Consider the following 17,180-nt stretch of genomic DNA (forward strand, 5'->3'; position numbering starts at 1 on the left):
TTGCTGGTTTACTAGTGTGCTTGGGGTCATTGTCTTGTTGAAACACCCATTTCAAGGGTATGTCCTCTTCAGCATAAGGCAACATGACCTCTTCAAGTATTTTGACATATCCAAACTGATCCATGATACCTGGTATGTGATATATAGGCCCAACACCATAGTAGGAGAAACATGCCCATATCATGATGCTTGCACCACCATGGTTCACTGTCTGCACTGTGAACTGTGGCTTGAATTCAGAGTTTGGGGGTCGTCTCACAAACTGTCTGCGGCCCTTGGACCCAAAAAGAACAATTTTATTCTCATCAGTCCACAAAATATTCCTCCATTTCTCTTTAGGCCAGTTGATGTGTTCTTTGGCAAATTGTAACCTCTTCTGCACGTCTTTTATTTAACAGAGGGACTTTGCGGGGGATTCTTGCAAATAAATTAGCTTCACATAGGCGTCTTCTGTCACAGCACTTACAGGTAACTCCAGACTGTCTTTGATCATCCTGGAGCTGATCAATGGGTGAGCCTTTGCCATTCTGGTTATTCTTCTGTCCATTTTGATGGTTGTTTCCGTTTTCTTCCACGCATCTGTTTTTTTTTTTTTTTTTTTTTGTCCATTTTAAAGCATTGGAGATCATTGTAGATGAACAGCCTATAATTTTTTGCACCTGCGTATAAGTTTTCCCCTCTCCAATCAACTTTTTAATCAAACTACGCTGTTCTTCTGAACAATGTCTTGAATGTCCCATTTTCCTCAGGCTTTCAAAGAGAAAAGCATGTTCAACAGGTGCTGGCTTCATCCTTAAATAGGGGACACCTGATTCACACCTGTTTGTTCCACAAAACTGACGAACTCACTGACTGAATGCCACACTACTATTATTGTGAACACCCCCTTTTCTACTTTTTTTTTTACTAATAACCCAATTTCATACCCTTAAGAGTGTGCATATCATGAATGCTTGGTCTTGTTGGATTTGTGAGAATCTACTGAATCTACTGGTACCTTGTTTCCCATGTAACAATAAGAAATATACTCAAAACCTGGATTAATCTTTTTAGTCACATAGCACTACTATTATTCTGAACACTACTGTATATATATATGTAATCAATTTGCAAAACCTCATAAAACGTTTTTCACATTGTCACTGTGAGAATTTTTAGGGGGAAAAATTTTTTCTCCATTTTGGAATAAGGCTGTTATATAAATAATGAATGATTGAGTTCAATGGTTCGAATATTTCATAAGGTGATACCATTCAACTCGGCTCCGCCTCATTGAATGGTATGTTCCAGCTTTGACCGAACATTCATTATTTGTTTTATATAATGGCTAAAATAGATCCTTGTCATTTGATATTTTATTAATTTATAAACAACATTAAAGGGACTTACATTTTGGTGTTCCACTGCTGCTAAAGTCCAAATTGTAATCTGTCGTCCAGTGATGCTGTGCACTGATTTCGGACTTCCATAAAAAGTGTGTAGTTCCTCAGTCCAGCCAAAAATCACGTCAGCATTTCAAGTGAACAGGTCTTTATGCATCCAGACGGCTTACAGCAGAGTGGATTTTGTGTGTGTGTGTGTTACAAGAATTAGTAGCATTAGTTAGCGCACTCAAATCATTGTGTCGCCGTCCCCCAAGCGCGCACACACACGTAACCAGGTTGACACTTGTGCGTGCGTGTACTACCAAAAAAAGACTGTGTACGTCCTCAGGGCAGCGCAAAAAAAAAAAAAAATCACAGCAGAAATGAGTCCAGCTTTTCATTTCTTCCTGCCAACAGCCTCCAGACAGCACAGTGGATTTGTTTTGTGTGTGCGCGCGCATGCATATGCAGGCATGAGCATGTGTGGGCGCGCATACACACACGTGTTCAACCACGTGGGCAGGCAGGCACTCGGACGTGCGTGTGTGTGTGCAGAGTGCAATGGTACCAAACGTATGGAACAAGACGCACTCTAAATGCAATGCAACACAAATGGGATGAATTAATTCATGTCATGTGACATATAAAGCACCAATCAAATGACAAGGATCCACTCGGCCATAAAAAAACAAGAAAACAAAACTGATGTTACTGGACGTCACATTTTATTTATTTTATTGTCAAAACACTGGAGTTGTTGCATGATGATGCTCCAAATTTTACTTTCACGTTATAATTAATGAACATAATAATTGACACCATATTTTTTTAAATTGACAGTTTAAAGAACTTGATTTCTTGTGACATTTTAAATGTGGGTTTGTTTTTAAAATAAATTTTAAATAACATGCAGGAATTGCAGAAGTTTAATTTCAGAGTAGTCTTCTTTGTCTTTCGGCTGTTCCCGTTAGGGGTCGCCACAGCAGATCAATCGTTTCCATCTCACCCTGTCCTCTGTATCTTCCTCTGTCTCACCAACCATCTGCATGTCCTCCCTCAGCACATCCATGAACCTCCTCTTTGGCCTCCCTCTTCTCCTCCTGCCTGGTGGCTCCATCCTCAGCATCCTTCTCCCTATATACCCTGGGTCCCTCCTCTGCACATGTCCAAACCATCTCAATCTCACCTCTCTGACTTTGTCTCCAAACCGTCCCACCTGAGCTATCCCTCTGATATGTTGATTCCTAATCTTGTCCATTCTTGTCACTCCCAAAGAGAATGTCAACATCTTCAGCTCTGCCTCCTGTCTTTTTGTTAGTGCCACCGTCTCTAAGCCGTCCAACATAGCTGGTCTCACTGCTGTCTTGTCGACTTTCTCCTTCACTCTTCTTCGGTCACAAATCACTCCTGCCACCTTTCTCCACCCACTCCACCCTGCCTGCACTCTCTTCTTCACCTCTCTACCACACTCTCCATTACTTTGAACAGTTGACCGCAAATATTTAAACTCATCTACTTTCACCACTTCTACTCCTTGTAACTGCACTATTCCACTGGGCTCCCTCTCATTCACACACATGTACTCAGTCTTGCTTCTACTGACTTTCATTCCCCTTCTCTCCAAAGCATATCTCCACCTCTCCAGACTAGACTCAACTTGCTCTCTACTCTCACTACAGCTCACAATGTCATCTGCAAAGTCCATGGAGACTCCTGTCTGATCTCATCCATCAACCTGTCCCTCACCATTGTAAACAAGAAAGGACTCAGAGCTGATCCTTGGTGTAATCCCACCTCCACTTTGAATGAGTCTGTCATTCCGACTGCACATACCACTGCTGTCACACTATTCTTTCCCTTACCAAAAAGTAGTATATGCAAGTATGTTTCAAGTATACTTCTAGTTTACTTTTGATATACTTATCAGTGCTATTTTTTGGTAAGGGTTTACATGTGCTACACTACCTTAACATACTTCTCTGGCACTTCAGACTTCCTCATACAATACCACAGCTCTTCTTTTGGCACCCTATCATAAGCTTTTTCTAAGTCCACAAACACACAATGTAACTCTTTCTGGCCTTCTTTGTACTTCTCCAGCAGTATTCTCAGAGCAAACATTGCATCTGGTGGTGGAATGTTTGCTTGCCTCTACTGGTGGTTGGCTCTCACTGTGGTATTGTATCACTTCCTGTTCCGGAGCACAGCGGTGTTTTTCTGTATCTGTTAGCTGTTTAATCTGCGCAGTTAGATTGCTCTAGTTATCTAGATTATGATTTGTTTCCCAGTGTAATCTTCACGTGCCTTAACTAAAGCACTCCTTCTGCTGAATCACCTCTAAATTATTTACACATTATTCACTTTGCGTGTTTTTAGGAATCCGCTAGCTTAGCGCAGCTACTAGCTCTTAGCCGATTTAGCATGGCGGCTTCTCCTGTCTCTCCCGCACTTTTCTGCTCTGGGTGTGAAATGTTTAGTTATTCCTTGGCCTCCTTTAGCAGTAACGGTACTTGTAATAACTGTAGCTTATTCGTAGCTTTGGAGGCCAGGCTGGGCGAATTGGAGACTCGGCTCCGCACCGTGGAAAATTCTACAGCTAGCCAGGCACCTGTAGTCGGTGTGGACCAAGGTAGCTTAGCCGCCGTTAGTTACCCCCTGGCAGATCCCGAGCAGCCGGGAAAGCAGGCCGACTGGGTGACTGTGAGGAGGAAGCGTAGTCCTAAACAGAAGCCCCGTGTACACCGCCAACCCGTTCACATCTCTAACCGTTTTTCCCCACTCAACGACACACCCGCCGAGGATCAAACTCTGGTTATTGGCGACTCTGTTTTGCGAAATGTGAAGTTAGCGACACCAGCAACCATAGTCAATTGTCTTCCGGGGGCCAGAGCAGGCGACATTGAAGGAAATTTGAAACTGCTGGCTAAGGCTAAGCATAAATTTGGTAAGATTGTAATTCACGTCGGCAGTAATGACACCCGGTTACGCCAATCGGAGGTCACTAAAATTAACATTAAATCGGTGTGTAACTTTGCAAAAACAATGTCGGACTCTGTAGTTTTCTCTGGGCCCCTCCCCAATCAGACCGGGAGTGACATGACATGTTTAGCCGCATGTTCTCCTTGAATTGCTGGCTGTCTGAGTGGTGTCCAAAAAATGAGGTGGGCTTCATAGATAATTGGCAAAGCTTCTGGGGAAAACCTGGTCTTGTTAGGAGAGACGGCATCCATCCCACTTTGGATGGAGCAGCTCTCATTTCTAGAAATCTGGCCAGTTTTCTTAAATCCTCCAAACCGTGACTATCCAAGGTTGGGACCAGGAAGCAGAGTTGTAGTCTTACACACCTCTCTGCAGCTTCTCTCCCCCTGCCATCCCCTCATTACCCCATCCCCGTAGAGACGGTGCCTGCTCCCAGACTACCAATAACCAGCAAAAATCTATTTAAGCATAAAAATTCAAAAAGAAAAAATAATATAGCACCTTCAACTGCACCACAGACTAAAACAGTTAAATGTGGTCTATTAAACATTAGGTCTCTCTCTTCTAAGTCCCTGTTGGTAAATGATATAATAATTGATCAACATATTGATTTATTCTGCCTTACAGAAACCTGGTTACAGCAGGATGAATATGTTAGTTTAAATGAGTCAACACCCCCAAGTCACACTAACTGTCAGAATGCTCGTAGCACGGGCCGGGGCGGAGGATTAGCAGCAATCTTCCATTCCAGCTTATTAATTAATCAAAAACCCAGACAGAGCTTTAATTCATTTGAAAGCTTGACTCTTAGTCTTGTCCATCCAAATTGGAAGTCCCAAAAACCAGTTTTATTTGTTATTATCTATCGTCCACCTGGTCGTTACTGTGAGTTTCTCTGTGAATTTTCAGACCTTTTGTCTGACTTAGTGCTTAGCTCAGATAAGATAATTATAGTGGGCGATTTTAACATCCACACAGATGCTGAGAATGACAGCCTCAACACTGCATTTAATCTATTATTAGACTCTATTGGCTTTGCTCAAAAAGTAAATGAGTCCACCCACCACTTTAATCATATCTTAGATCTTGTTCTGACTTATGGTATGGAAATAGAAGACTTAACAGTATTCCCTGAAAACTCCCTACTGTCTGATCATTTCTTAATAACATTTACATTTACTCTGATGGACCACCCAGCAGTGGGGAATAAGTTTCATTACACTAGAAGTCTTTCAGAAAGCGCTGTAACTAGGTTTAAGGATATGATTCCTTCTTTATGTTCTCTAATGCCATATACCAACACAGTGCAGAGTAGCTACCTAAACTCTGTAAGTGAGATAGAGTATCTCGTCAATAGTTTTACATCCTCATTGAAGACAACTTTGGATGCTGTAGCTCCTCTAAAAAAGAGAGCTTTAAATCAGAAGTGCCTGACTCCGTGGTATAACTCACAAACTCGTAGCTTAAAGCAGATAACCCGTAAGTTGGAGAGGAAATGGCGTCTCACTAATTTAGAAGATCTTCACTTAGCCTGGAAAAAGAGTCTGTTGCTCTATAAAAAAAAGCCCTCCGTAAAGCTAGGACATCTTTCTACTCATCACTAATTGAAGAAAATAAGAACAACCCCAGGTTTCTTTTCAGCACTGTAGCCAGGCTGACAAAGAGTCAGAGCTCTATTGAGCTGAGTATTCCATTAACTTTAACTAGTAATGACTTCATGACTTTCTTTGCTAACAAAATTTTAACTATTAGAGAAAAAATTACTCATAACCATCCCAAAGACGTATCGTTATCTTTGGCTGCTTTCAGTGATGCCGGTATTTGGTTAGACTCTTTCTCTCCAATTGTTCTGTCTGAGTTATTTTCATTAGTTACTTCATCCAAACCATTAACATGTTTATTAGACCCCATTCCTACCAGGCTGATCAAGGAAGCCCTACCATTCTTTAATGCTTCGATCTTAAATATGATCAATCTATCTTTGTTAGTTGGCTATGTACCACAGGCTTTTAAGGTGGCAGTAATTAAACCATTACTTAAAAAGCCATCACTTGACCCAGCTATCTTAGCTAATTATAGGCCAATCTCCAACCTTCCTTTTCTCTCAAAAATTCTTGAAAGGGTAGTTGTAAAACAGCTAACTGATCATCTGCAGAGGAATGGTCTATTTGAAGAGTTTCAGTCAGGTTTTAGAATTCATCATAGTACAGAAACAGCATTAGTGAAGGTTACAAATGATCTTCTTATGGCCTCGGACAGTGGACTCATCTCTGTGCTTGTTCTGTTAGACCTCAGTGCTGCTTTTGATACTGTTGACCATAAAATTTTATTACAGAGATTAGAGCATGCCATAGGTATTAAAGGCACTGCGCTGCGGTGGTTTGAATCATATTTGTCTAATAGATTACAATTTGTTCATGTAAATGGGGAATCTTCTTCACAGACTAAAGTTAATTATGGAGTTCCACAAGGTTCTGTGCTAGGACCAATTTTATTCACTTTATACATGCTTCCCTTAGGCAGTATTATTAGACGGTATTGCTTAAATTTTCATTGTTACGCAGATGATACCCAGCTTTATCTATCCATGAAGCCAGAGGACACACACCAATTAGCTAAACTGCAGGATTGTCTTACAGACATAAAGACATGGATGACCTCTAATTTCCTGCTTTTAAACTCAGATAAAACTGAAGTTATTGTACTTGGCCCCACAAATCTTAGAAACATGGTGTCTAACCAGATCCTTACTCTGGATGGCATTGCCCTGACCTCTAGTAATACTGTGAGAAATCTTGGAGTCATTTTTGATCAGGATATGTCATTCAAAGCGCATATTAAACAAATATGTAGGACTGCTTTTTTGCATTTACGCAATATCTCTAAAATCAGAAAGGTCTTGTCTCAGAGTGATGCTGAAAAACTAATTCATGCATTTATTTCCTCTAGGCTGGACTATTGTAATTCATTATTATCAGGTTGTCCTAAAAGTTCCCTAAAAAGCCTTCAGTTAATTCAAAATGCTGCAGCTAGAGTACTGACGGGGACTAGAAGGAGAGAGCATATCTCACCCATATTGGCCTCTCTTCATTGGCTTCCTGTTAATTCTAGAATAGAATTTAAAATTCTTCTTCTTACTTATAAGGTTTTGAATAATCAGGTCCCATCTTATCTTAGGGACCTCGTAGTACCATATCACACCAATAGAGCGCTTCGCTCTCAGACTGCAGGCTTACTTGTAGTTCCTAGGGTTTGTAAGAGTAGAATGGGAGGCAGAGCCTTCAGCTTTCAGGCTCCTCTCCTGTGGAACCAGCTCCCAATTCAGATCAGGGAGACAGACACCCTCTCTACTTTTAAGATTAGGCTTAAAACTTTCCTTTTTGCTAAAGCTTATAGTTAGGGCTGGATCAGGTGACCCTGAACCATCCCTTAGTTATGCTGCTATAGACGTAGACTGCTGGGGGGTTCCCATGATGCACTGTTTCTTTCTCTTTTTGCTCTGTATGCACCACTCTGCATTTAATCATTAGTGATTGATCTCTGCTCCCCTCCACAGCATGTCTTTTTCCTGGTTCTCTCCCTCAGCCCCAACCAGTCCCAGCAGAAGACTGCCCCTCCCTGAGCCTGGTTCTGCTGGAGGTTTCTTCCTGTTAAAAGGGAGTTTTTCCTTCCCACTGTAGCCAAGTGCTTGCTCACAGGGGGTCGTTTTGACCGTTGGGGTTTTACATAATTATTGTATGGCCTTGCCTTACAATATAAAGCGCCTTGGGGCAACTGTTTGTTGTGATTTGGCACTATATAAAAAAATTGATTGATTGATTGATCTGTAGTGCTCTTTCTTGGCATGAATCCATATTGCTGCTCACAGATCTTCACCTGTTTTCTAAGCCTAGCTTCTACTACTCTTTCCCATAACTTCATGCTGTGGCTGATCAGCTTTATGCCTCTGTAGTTACTGCAGCTCTGCACATCACCCTTGTTCTTGAAAATAGGAACCAGCACACTTCGTCTCCACTCCTCAGGCATCCTCTCACTTTCCAAGATTTTATTAAACAGTCTGATTAGAAACTCTACTGCCATCTCTCCTAGACATTTCCATGCCTCCACTGGAATGTCATCTGGACCAGCTGCCTTTCCACTCTTCATAACAGAGTAGTGATTGAGTTAATTATTCTTATTAGATTACACAGGTGTGCATTCTGTGTTCCAATTTGACATATTCATTATTTTAGCTCCCTTTAAGATTATTCTTCACATAAGCACTGACTATGAAGAAGAAAAAGTTTGTCAGTTAACTTTATATTGTTGACATGTCTGGAGACCAGCAGGGAATGAAAAATTTAAATTATTTAAATTCCCCCCCACCCAATACTTGAATCTGTATCAGTGTGCCTGATCCATCCACCTGCTCTAAATGCAGATCGTAGTTTAGAAGATGAAAAAAACTAAAACAAATATATAAATCTTAATTGTTGATTGTGGCGCGTTCGTGACCACCTTAGTAACTGTACAAAGGAGCTGTATTATTCAGCTGTATTGTATCGTTGGGAAAATGACCGCTGGTGATAAACACTAGAATATTTCGAGTGTCTTATTTATTTTGCTGTATCTTGGGAAATAGTTGGCAGTAACATAATGAGTACAACACCCATATGTTTATTTTCTCCAAAAGCAAAATAAGTAACAAGCAGTGGCGGCTGGTGAAAAACAGTCTTGGTGGGGCTGCTGTGCCAATAGATTCCCTGCCTTGTCCAGTACAGGCATTCAAGTGAACAGTCAGAAAATTACTACAATTCCACAATAATCATTTCATGTCCTTCTCAAAATCAGCAGTTTTACAGATAAAGTTAACCATTTACAGCTATATTAGGCCCCATTTGTACTTTGGAAAGGAACAGTATCAAATACAACACTCAAGTTCTTGAGCAAAGAACATTTCACCATTTGACACCAATTACACACATACAACCCCTGGCAATAATTATGGAATCACCGGCCTCAGAGGATGTTCATTCAGTTGTTTAATTTTGTAGAAAAAAGCAGATCACAGACATGACACAAAACTAAAGTCATTTTAAATGGCAACTTTCTGGCTTTAAGAAACACTATAAGAAATCAAGAAAAAAAAGATTGTGGCAGTCAGTAACGGTTATTTTTTTAGACCAAGCAGAGGAAAAAAATATGGAATCACTCAATTCTGAGGAAAAAATTATGGAATCACCCTGTAAATTTTCATCCCCAAAACTAACACCTGCATCAAATCAGATCTGCTCGTTAGTCTGCATCTAAAAAGGAGTGATCACACCTTGGAGAGCTGTTGCACCAAGTGGACTGACATGAATCATGGCTCCAACACGAGAGATGTCAATTGAAACAAAGGAGAGGATTATCAAACTCTTAAAAGAGAGTAAATCATCACGCAATGTTGCAAAAGATGTTGGTTGTTCACAGTCAGCTGTGTCTAAACTCTGGACCAAATACAAACAACATGGGAAGGTTGTTAAAGGCAAACATACTGGTAGACCAAGGAAGACATCAAAGCGTCAAGACAGAAAACTTAAAGCAATATGTCTCAAAAATTGAAAAATGTACAACAAAACAAATGAGGAACGAATGGGAGGAAACTGGAGTCAACGTCTGTGACCGAACTGTAAGAAACCGCCTAAAGGAAACGGGATTTACATACAGAAAAGCTAAACGAAAGCCATCATTAACACCTAAACAGAAAAAAAATAAGGTTACAATGAGCTAAGGAAAAGCAATTGTGGACTGTGGATGACTGGATGAAATTCATATTCAGTGATGAATCTCGAATCTGCATTGGGCAAGGTGATGATGCTGGAACTTTTGTTTGGTGCCTTTCCAATGAGATTTATAAAGATGACTGCCTGAAGAGAACATGTAAATTTCCACAGTCATTGATGATATGGGGCTGCATGTCAGGTAAAGGCACTGGGGAGATGGCTGTCATTACATCATCAATAAATGCACAAGTTTATGTTGATATTTTGGACAATTGAAAGGATGTTTGGGGATGATGAAATCATTTTTCCAAGATGATAATGCATCTTGCCATAGAGCAAAAACTGCAAAAACATTCCTTGCAAAAAGACACATAGGGTCAATGTCAACGAGCAGATCTGATTTGATGCAGGTGTTAATTTGGGGGATGAAAATTTACAGGGTGATTCCATAATTTTTTCCTCAGAATTGAGTGATTCCATATTTTTTTCCTCTGCTTGGTCTAAAAAAGTAACCGTTACTGACTGCCACAATCTTTTTTTCCTGATTTCTTATAGTGTTTCTTAAAGCCAGAAAGTTGCCATTTGAAATGACTTTAGTTTTGTGTCATGTCTGTGATCTGCTTTTTTTCTACAAAATTAAACAACTGAATGAACATCCTCCGAGGCCGGTGATTCCATAATTTTTGCCAGGGGTTGTAGTACACCAAACTGTACTGAACTGACATTATCTTCAGACAAACAGATCCTGGGGTTCACAGTGACACTGACCTTAACAAAATAGAAAATATCACCAAATTTACACTCTTTCAAAATATGGAAAAATTCTTCAATTGACAAAAGAACATTATGTACATATGGCAATGTTCACACCACCTTCAGAGAGAGAGAGAAAATGAAGGTAATATTTTGCATGAACTAATAACACCAAAAGCTTTAAATTAAATTGGTTAAAATTAACAGTGTAGAGGACAAAGCAAATTAAGTTTACAAAACCACTTAATTAAATGTGTTGCTAAACTTGGGTTTGTCTGACTATAAGTGTCTTGTGTGAACTCAGTGGCTGAGTTAGAATTTCTTTAAAAAACATGCAAATTGCTATTTTAGGGTTTTGTTTTGTTTTAAATAATTTGTTTTAGAGTGTGGAATACTCCAAAGAATATTTCACTTCTGTGAACTGATCCTCATAACGTGTAAAGTGAAATCAAAATACCTGCATGGCTGCAGCTTTGAACACTGTTACAAACAGCCCCGGCCTCCCCTATTACCATTCTAACTGGTCTGCTGTCCCAATAAAGATCACAGCTTTGACCCCTAAAACAAACAAAAAAAAACATCACTCATTCATTTTATCTTAAGTTTTCATCCTCGTTTCCACACCAGGAACAACATTGGGGAATAAATCCGAGCAGCTCGTCAGCTGAGCTGAAGTGGATCCAGAGGAGTCAGTTCGCAGCTGGCAGAGGTGGATGCGCTTCTTTCTACCCCGCAGTAAAGAGCGCAGATCAGCAGCCTCCGTGACGTGTGCGCGCTGACAGTGTGAATGAAGCCTGACACGGTTTATAACGAGTCAGACAAACGTCTCTCCAACCGGGATGTGCAACTGTCATTAAACCACGAGAAAGATCTGATGTGCGCACCTCCATGCGCCTCCAAAAGGATCCCTGCCAAACTTTGGTGTCATTGATTTGATTAGTTTTGTCATTGATTTAATTAGTTTTGTCATTGATTTGATTAGTTTTGTCATTGATTTGATTAGTTTTGTCATTGATTTAATTAGTTTTGTCATTGATTTGATTAGTTTTGTCCCGTTTTAAACCTCCGAAGAGTTCTTCAACTTACTCCAGCAAAACACACGGAGACAAAATAAAAATAAATAAATATAACCCAAACGTCACCATCATCTCTTCCTGACTGACTGACAGCAGCAGCTGCAGCGTCACGTGTATCACTGACTGTAATCTAACGTTCCCGCATTTTTGTAGCAAGGGCTAAAATTCCGGCGCCCCAAAGCCATTAATTTTGCCAAACATTTCTTAATTTTCCCTAGCAACTACATACAATTGGTTATTTCGCTGCACTTCAAGGGCGCTTTGAATGAGCGCCCAAGACGAGGAATGATACGTTCTCTGCTTCTGTCGGTGGAAATGCACTGTTGAATGAGAGTCAGCTGGAGGAAGTGTTGTTTTAATCATTCATATTACATGTAGGCACATACTATTAAGTAAAACTGACATTGATAATACTTTTTAAATATATATATATTATTACTTTTCCCCTCCACATCTAGGAGGGCAGCGCCCGAGCGCCCCCTATGGGCCAGCCGCCACCGGTAACAAGGATGACAATATTTCCGTCAGTCCTGAAGGCAGCATAACATTAGCAGGCCGGCTAGTTGCTTTTTTTTTTTTAGCTACAGTCGCTCCTTCTTCCACACGCGGCTCCAGAAACGTTTTATTTCTCTCCCGTGTCGTGTAAAAACGGACTGAAACACGTGGCGTTGTGTGGACAGGGTTCGGGTTATGACGGAGGTGAGGGAGTGCGTTTTGTCGGCCGGCAGGACCGTGCTGGAGCTGCTGGAGCGGGACTGGCAGCCGCTGTCCGCGGCCGAGCTCGACCTCCGGCTGGACCTGAAAGCCGAGGAGCTGCTGGAAGAGGAGCTGCTCTCCAAGCTCCAAACTCCTGCTGTCTACCTTCACTTAGTACCGAGTCTAACCCAGGCCGAGGTTCAGGCTCCGAACACACGGACAGCGTTACCCCGCTCCCCCGAGGAAGGCACGTTAGAACAACTGCAGACTGTAGATGGCGCTGTCGTCCAGGTAATCAACCCGAAGAGGTTATTTCTTCACTACTACTACTTATGCGAAATATATGTGATGTTTGACGAGTGCGCTTATTTAAGAATTTTGGCAGGTGTAAGACTGCATAAAAAGGTAATTCCCTTCGGCTTCTCCCTTGTTTCTTTCTCGGGGTCGCCGCAGCAAGTTTTATTCCGGATACTCCTTTGGACAACACGGAGAATGTGCACATGCTTCTATGAATTCTGGCTTTCTTTTGAAGAACTGAACTGATCAATCAAATATGGAATATAATGCAATGCTAAAATACCCTCCGCCGTGTGAGCATGTAATCAATGAAAGTGTGTGTCGAAAGAATGTCACCCTTTGACTTCTTAAAATAGGTCAAGGTTACCCATCTTTGAAGTTGTCCAAGGTCTGTGTCCCAATAATGTTCCCTGTGAATTTGAAGAGCCTGGCAGTAACAGGACTGGACTTATGCTGAACACAGACAGACATGGCCATATTTTGGCCTTGGGTAAAAATCTGTAAGAAATTGTTCTGTGTTTGTAAGGAGAGCTCTAAATGAGTCATTTTCCCCTCCTGGTAATGCATCGTCATACGTAAATGTATTTTCAGGAAATAACTTATGTGCCTGTTGCTTTAAATGCAAATGAGCTGCTGCTCCCATCTTTTCAGAAGGGAGTGTCTCCATCATTTTGTGGTCGTGTCACACGGTGCAGAGAGCGGCTGTGTGGTCGTGTCCCAGAGCTCATGGTGGTTGACATGTTAACGCTTGTGACATATGTCACAGAAGTAAACTATTCAAAATGCAAATCATTCTGAATATATTTTTAAGTCTTGTGGGATTTGTCCTACTCTGGGTCTACATAGGTCTGGTCCATAAGTATTTGGACAGTGCCAGTTTTTATAATTTTGCCTCTGTGCCCCACTACAGTGAAACTGAAACTGTTAAAATGCTTTTTATGTCACGTCTAACTGTAATTATGGAAATAAAGGCCCCTCTTCTTCTTCAGCTTTAATTCATACAAACAATATAACAACTCAAGCACTGCACTCATAGAGTGCAGACTTCCGCCAACATGAGCTTCCAATTCAACAGATTTTTAACTTGGAAAAAATTTTCAAGGTCAAAGTCCTGTTAGAAGTGACTTTTCATGAGCTAAAATAGCAATAGATGGATGGAGGATGTATTTAGTTCATGTGTTTGAATCAATTTTTTTTGTGTGTTGTCAGTTGTTTCTCAACTTTTTCAGTTTCTGAATTCTTTTTCAGATCATTTTCACAGAACATTGGTTATCTCTGCTGTGCATAATGTGTTGTTGCTTTTTGTCACTTGGTTTCCGACTGACGACTGGTTGACAAACAGGCATAAAATTGGAACCTCCATCCAATTTTGGTGGTGTAGGTAAATCCAAAACAGAAAAATGAGCGTGATTAAGGCACTTTTGACTGAGACATATTGCAAAATGTACACCAAGTGGGCTTCTCAATATTAAATTCAAATGTCCAGAAAACCCACAATCCAGATCAGATCCAGATGAAACTTTGTCAAGTGATAGTGGGTGCCAGTCTGCACCTCACTTAGGGGCAGGTTTGGTTAAGATATAATGTAAAATATACATTAAATGGGGTTTTCATTGTTAAATTTAAACGACCACAAAATCTGGAATCTGAATCAGATCCAGATCAAACTTTGTCAGTCGATAATAGATACCATCCTACATAACGAAGGTGAAAGAAATTCAATCTTTTTTGAGAGAGTTATGAATGTTTGAACATTTGTTCAATGTTAAAAATACTTTGACCTTGAAAATTGAACCAGTTCTTGCCTATCAGGATATGAATCCCCTGTTTAAAAACAACAACAAAAAAGTCATAACAATACATAAAAACAACCTCTGCCAATGAAGTTGGGCGGAGATTGTGTTTTTGGAATTTAGCCCATTTATTTACACAGTTCTCCCATTTTCACAGCCGAAAAGTAACTGGACAAACTAAATGCCATACGAGGATTACTGTTAATGCAACAATCACTTCCACAGCCAGCTGTATTATACAAGTCAGGGGATGGACACGTGAACATTTCAGTGTAACTGAGTCTGCCTTCAACTGCATTTACTTAATCGTTAAGCAATACAACCATGGTACTCCCAGGTAAAAATGTCTGGAGTGACTGTGCAAGAAGGAAACAAGTGATGGAAGCCACCAAGACACCTTTGAAGGACTTACAGGCTTCTGCAGCTGTCATTGGAGAAACTACACATTGCAGTTTCTTCACAGTGGAGTGAAACAATGATTTTTATTCCAAAGATGTGAAATTTCAGTTGCAATCCAGAAGGCACAAGGGAGACTTGAGCCTAGATTTGATGTGTTCATGAAGGTGTGACCGGTGATGCAACAGGGACAGAGTTGTTGTGCATGTCTTGGTGGCTTCCCTCACTCATCTCCTTCTTGGACGGTCGCTCACTGGCGGTGTACATAAACATCAGATAACTTTTTCCCTCCTTTTTAACCCATCAGTACGTGACAGACCTACTTCAACGCACCAAATGTAGGACTCGCATGGCAGGACGGGCTCACTTGTCCCTGTCCCACACAGTCCTGCTGTCTCTCACTCTGCTCTCCAATTGTGTCAGCTATCGCATGGTGTCCAGCCGCTTTTGCCTGGAGAAGGGAAACATCCACAGGATCTTCTTTTCCTTCTGCGAGCGCATCGGCACGCTGCAGGACACACTGATCTGGTGGCCTCTCGGTGGGTAGGATCCAAGTTTGACACGTGTTGGTGCAGAGAAGAGGATAATGTCCATGTTTTCTTTCTGGTCTCCAGGTGCAGAAGCTGTGCAGATACTTTCACCTTTTTCCAGTCTGCTGGAAAACGAGAAGGGACAGGAAGAGGAACAAGGTGCTCCCCGGGTTCTAGGAGTGTTGGGACACACCTGCATCCCAACCCGCACACATTTAGGGAAAGCTGGTGCGGGGAGCTTCAAGACCAATGCCTATCCTGACTCCTGGTTAAACGTGGAGATCGTGTGTGACAGAACAGGCCGATTACGGCACTGTAGAGTCAGTAAGGGATCAGATGTGGACAGAGCCGGCGCTCTGAGAGACAAACTCAGAGACAATCCTGAGCTGATGCCTCCGAGCTCCTACCTGGTGGCCAGAACCGGGTACCCGCTGACGGCTCAGATTTTGACTCCGTACACAGACAACCTCAGCCAACAAGAGGAGCTCTTCAACAAGACACTGGAGACACATTTTTATATTCTGGATCGAGCCGTATCCAGTCTGAGAACCAGATTCCAGAGGCTCAGGTATCTGGATGTGGGGAGCTGCGAACGAGCCAGAGCTGTTGTGCTGGCCGCCTGCGTGTTACATAACATTTGTCTGGACATGGGGCAGTCACTGCAAGGAGACTTGAACAAGGAGAGAGACATGATCCAAGATCTGGAGGGGGAACAGGAAGACGAGGGTGTAAGGAGACGTGACGTCATCTCAGACTTACTGTATAAAAATCTTAACTCTGGACGTGTGTGATGTGGTTTGATTCAAGACTTGAACAAATAAAGTAAAACTATATTTTCACAAACACTGGAACTGCTCGGAACAGTCAGCTTCAGTCACTGGAATGTTGAAACTACACATTACTGGAAAGTGCATGTGCTAACCAATCAGAAAACAGATGGTTCCATTTTTCTCTGAATCCACCATTAAGACCATTAAGAATTTATAGTTTTAAATACTGCAGCAGTGACTTACTGCCTCCTTTTTATTATCTCCTTAAGGAGGTTCCACATAGCGGCACTTTAAAGCTGTACAACCTTTCAAATTTCACAAAATGGACCAAATTTACTTTCTATTGAAATCTGATCACTGTAATGTCGGATTATTTTTTGTGAGCTGTTGCAAAATTACTGCTCATTTTAATGAAGAGAACATATTTATCTGGGGGGATTCGGTGGTAAATATCGACTTGTCCATCGCCATCGTGCAGACAGACTGCAGGAGGAAGCTCGTGTGCACGTGTGAGGTTTTGAGATGACCTTTGACCTGACCCATATACTTGATGCTCGTTTCTGGGTCGTGCAGGCTAACATCTGTGAGATGTCTGTAAATCACTGCAGAGGCCTTACCTGGTTACAAAAACAGTATTTTTAGATTTAGTTGTTTATTTCTCACTAACTTTAACAAAAATATATGAAAAACATGTTAGATTTATACAGAAAATTTGTTGTTTCAGCACATTTTCCACCATCTTGGTTTATTTTCTGAGAACGAGCAGCCACCTGATATAATGT

At 41.3% G+C, this 17,180-nt stretch overlaps 1 protein-coding gene across 1 annotated transcript; it reads left to right on the plus strand.

Moving 5' to 3' along the window:
* Positions 1–12,499: 12,499 nt before the first annotated feature.
* LOC117528610 (putative nuclease HARBI1) lies at positions 12,500–16,450 on the plus strand. The gene is made up of 3 exons (XM_034191234.1): positions 12,500–12,903; positions 15,406–15,637; positions 15,713–16,450. Exons 1-3 carry the CDS (start codon positions 12,607–12,609, stop codon positions 16,417–16,419), a joined length of 1,236 nt encoding a protein of 411 aa, XP_034047125.1. The 5' UTR covers positions 12,500–12,606; the 3' UTR covers positions 16,420–16,450.
* Positions 16,451–17,180: the final 730 nt, after the last annotated feature.

Source organism: Thalassophryne amazonica, chromosome 16, assembly GCF_902500255.1.
Source record: "Thalassophryne amazonica chromosome 16, fThaAma1.1, whole genome shotgun sequence".
Classification (NCBI taxonomy): Eukaryota; Metazoa; Chordata; class Actinopteri; order Batrachoidiformes; family Batrachoididae; genus Thalassophryne; species Thalassophryne amazonica.

Bases quoted from the DNA above. Each gene is read 5' to 3' on its own strand.
- LOC117528610 (XM_034191234.1), top strand. From the start codon at position 12,607: ATGACGGAGGTGAGGGAGTGCGTTTTGTCGGCCGGCAGGACCGTGCTG. The intron at 12,904-15,405 runs GTAATCAACCCG...TTAACCCATCAG, and splicing joins TAGATGGCGCTGTCGTCCAG to TACGTGACAGACCTACTTCA. The intron at 15,638-15,712 runs GTGGGTAGGATC...TCTGGTCTCCAG, and splicing joins ACTGATCTGGTGGCCTCTCG to GTGCAGAAGCTGTGCAGATA.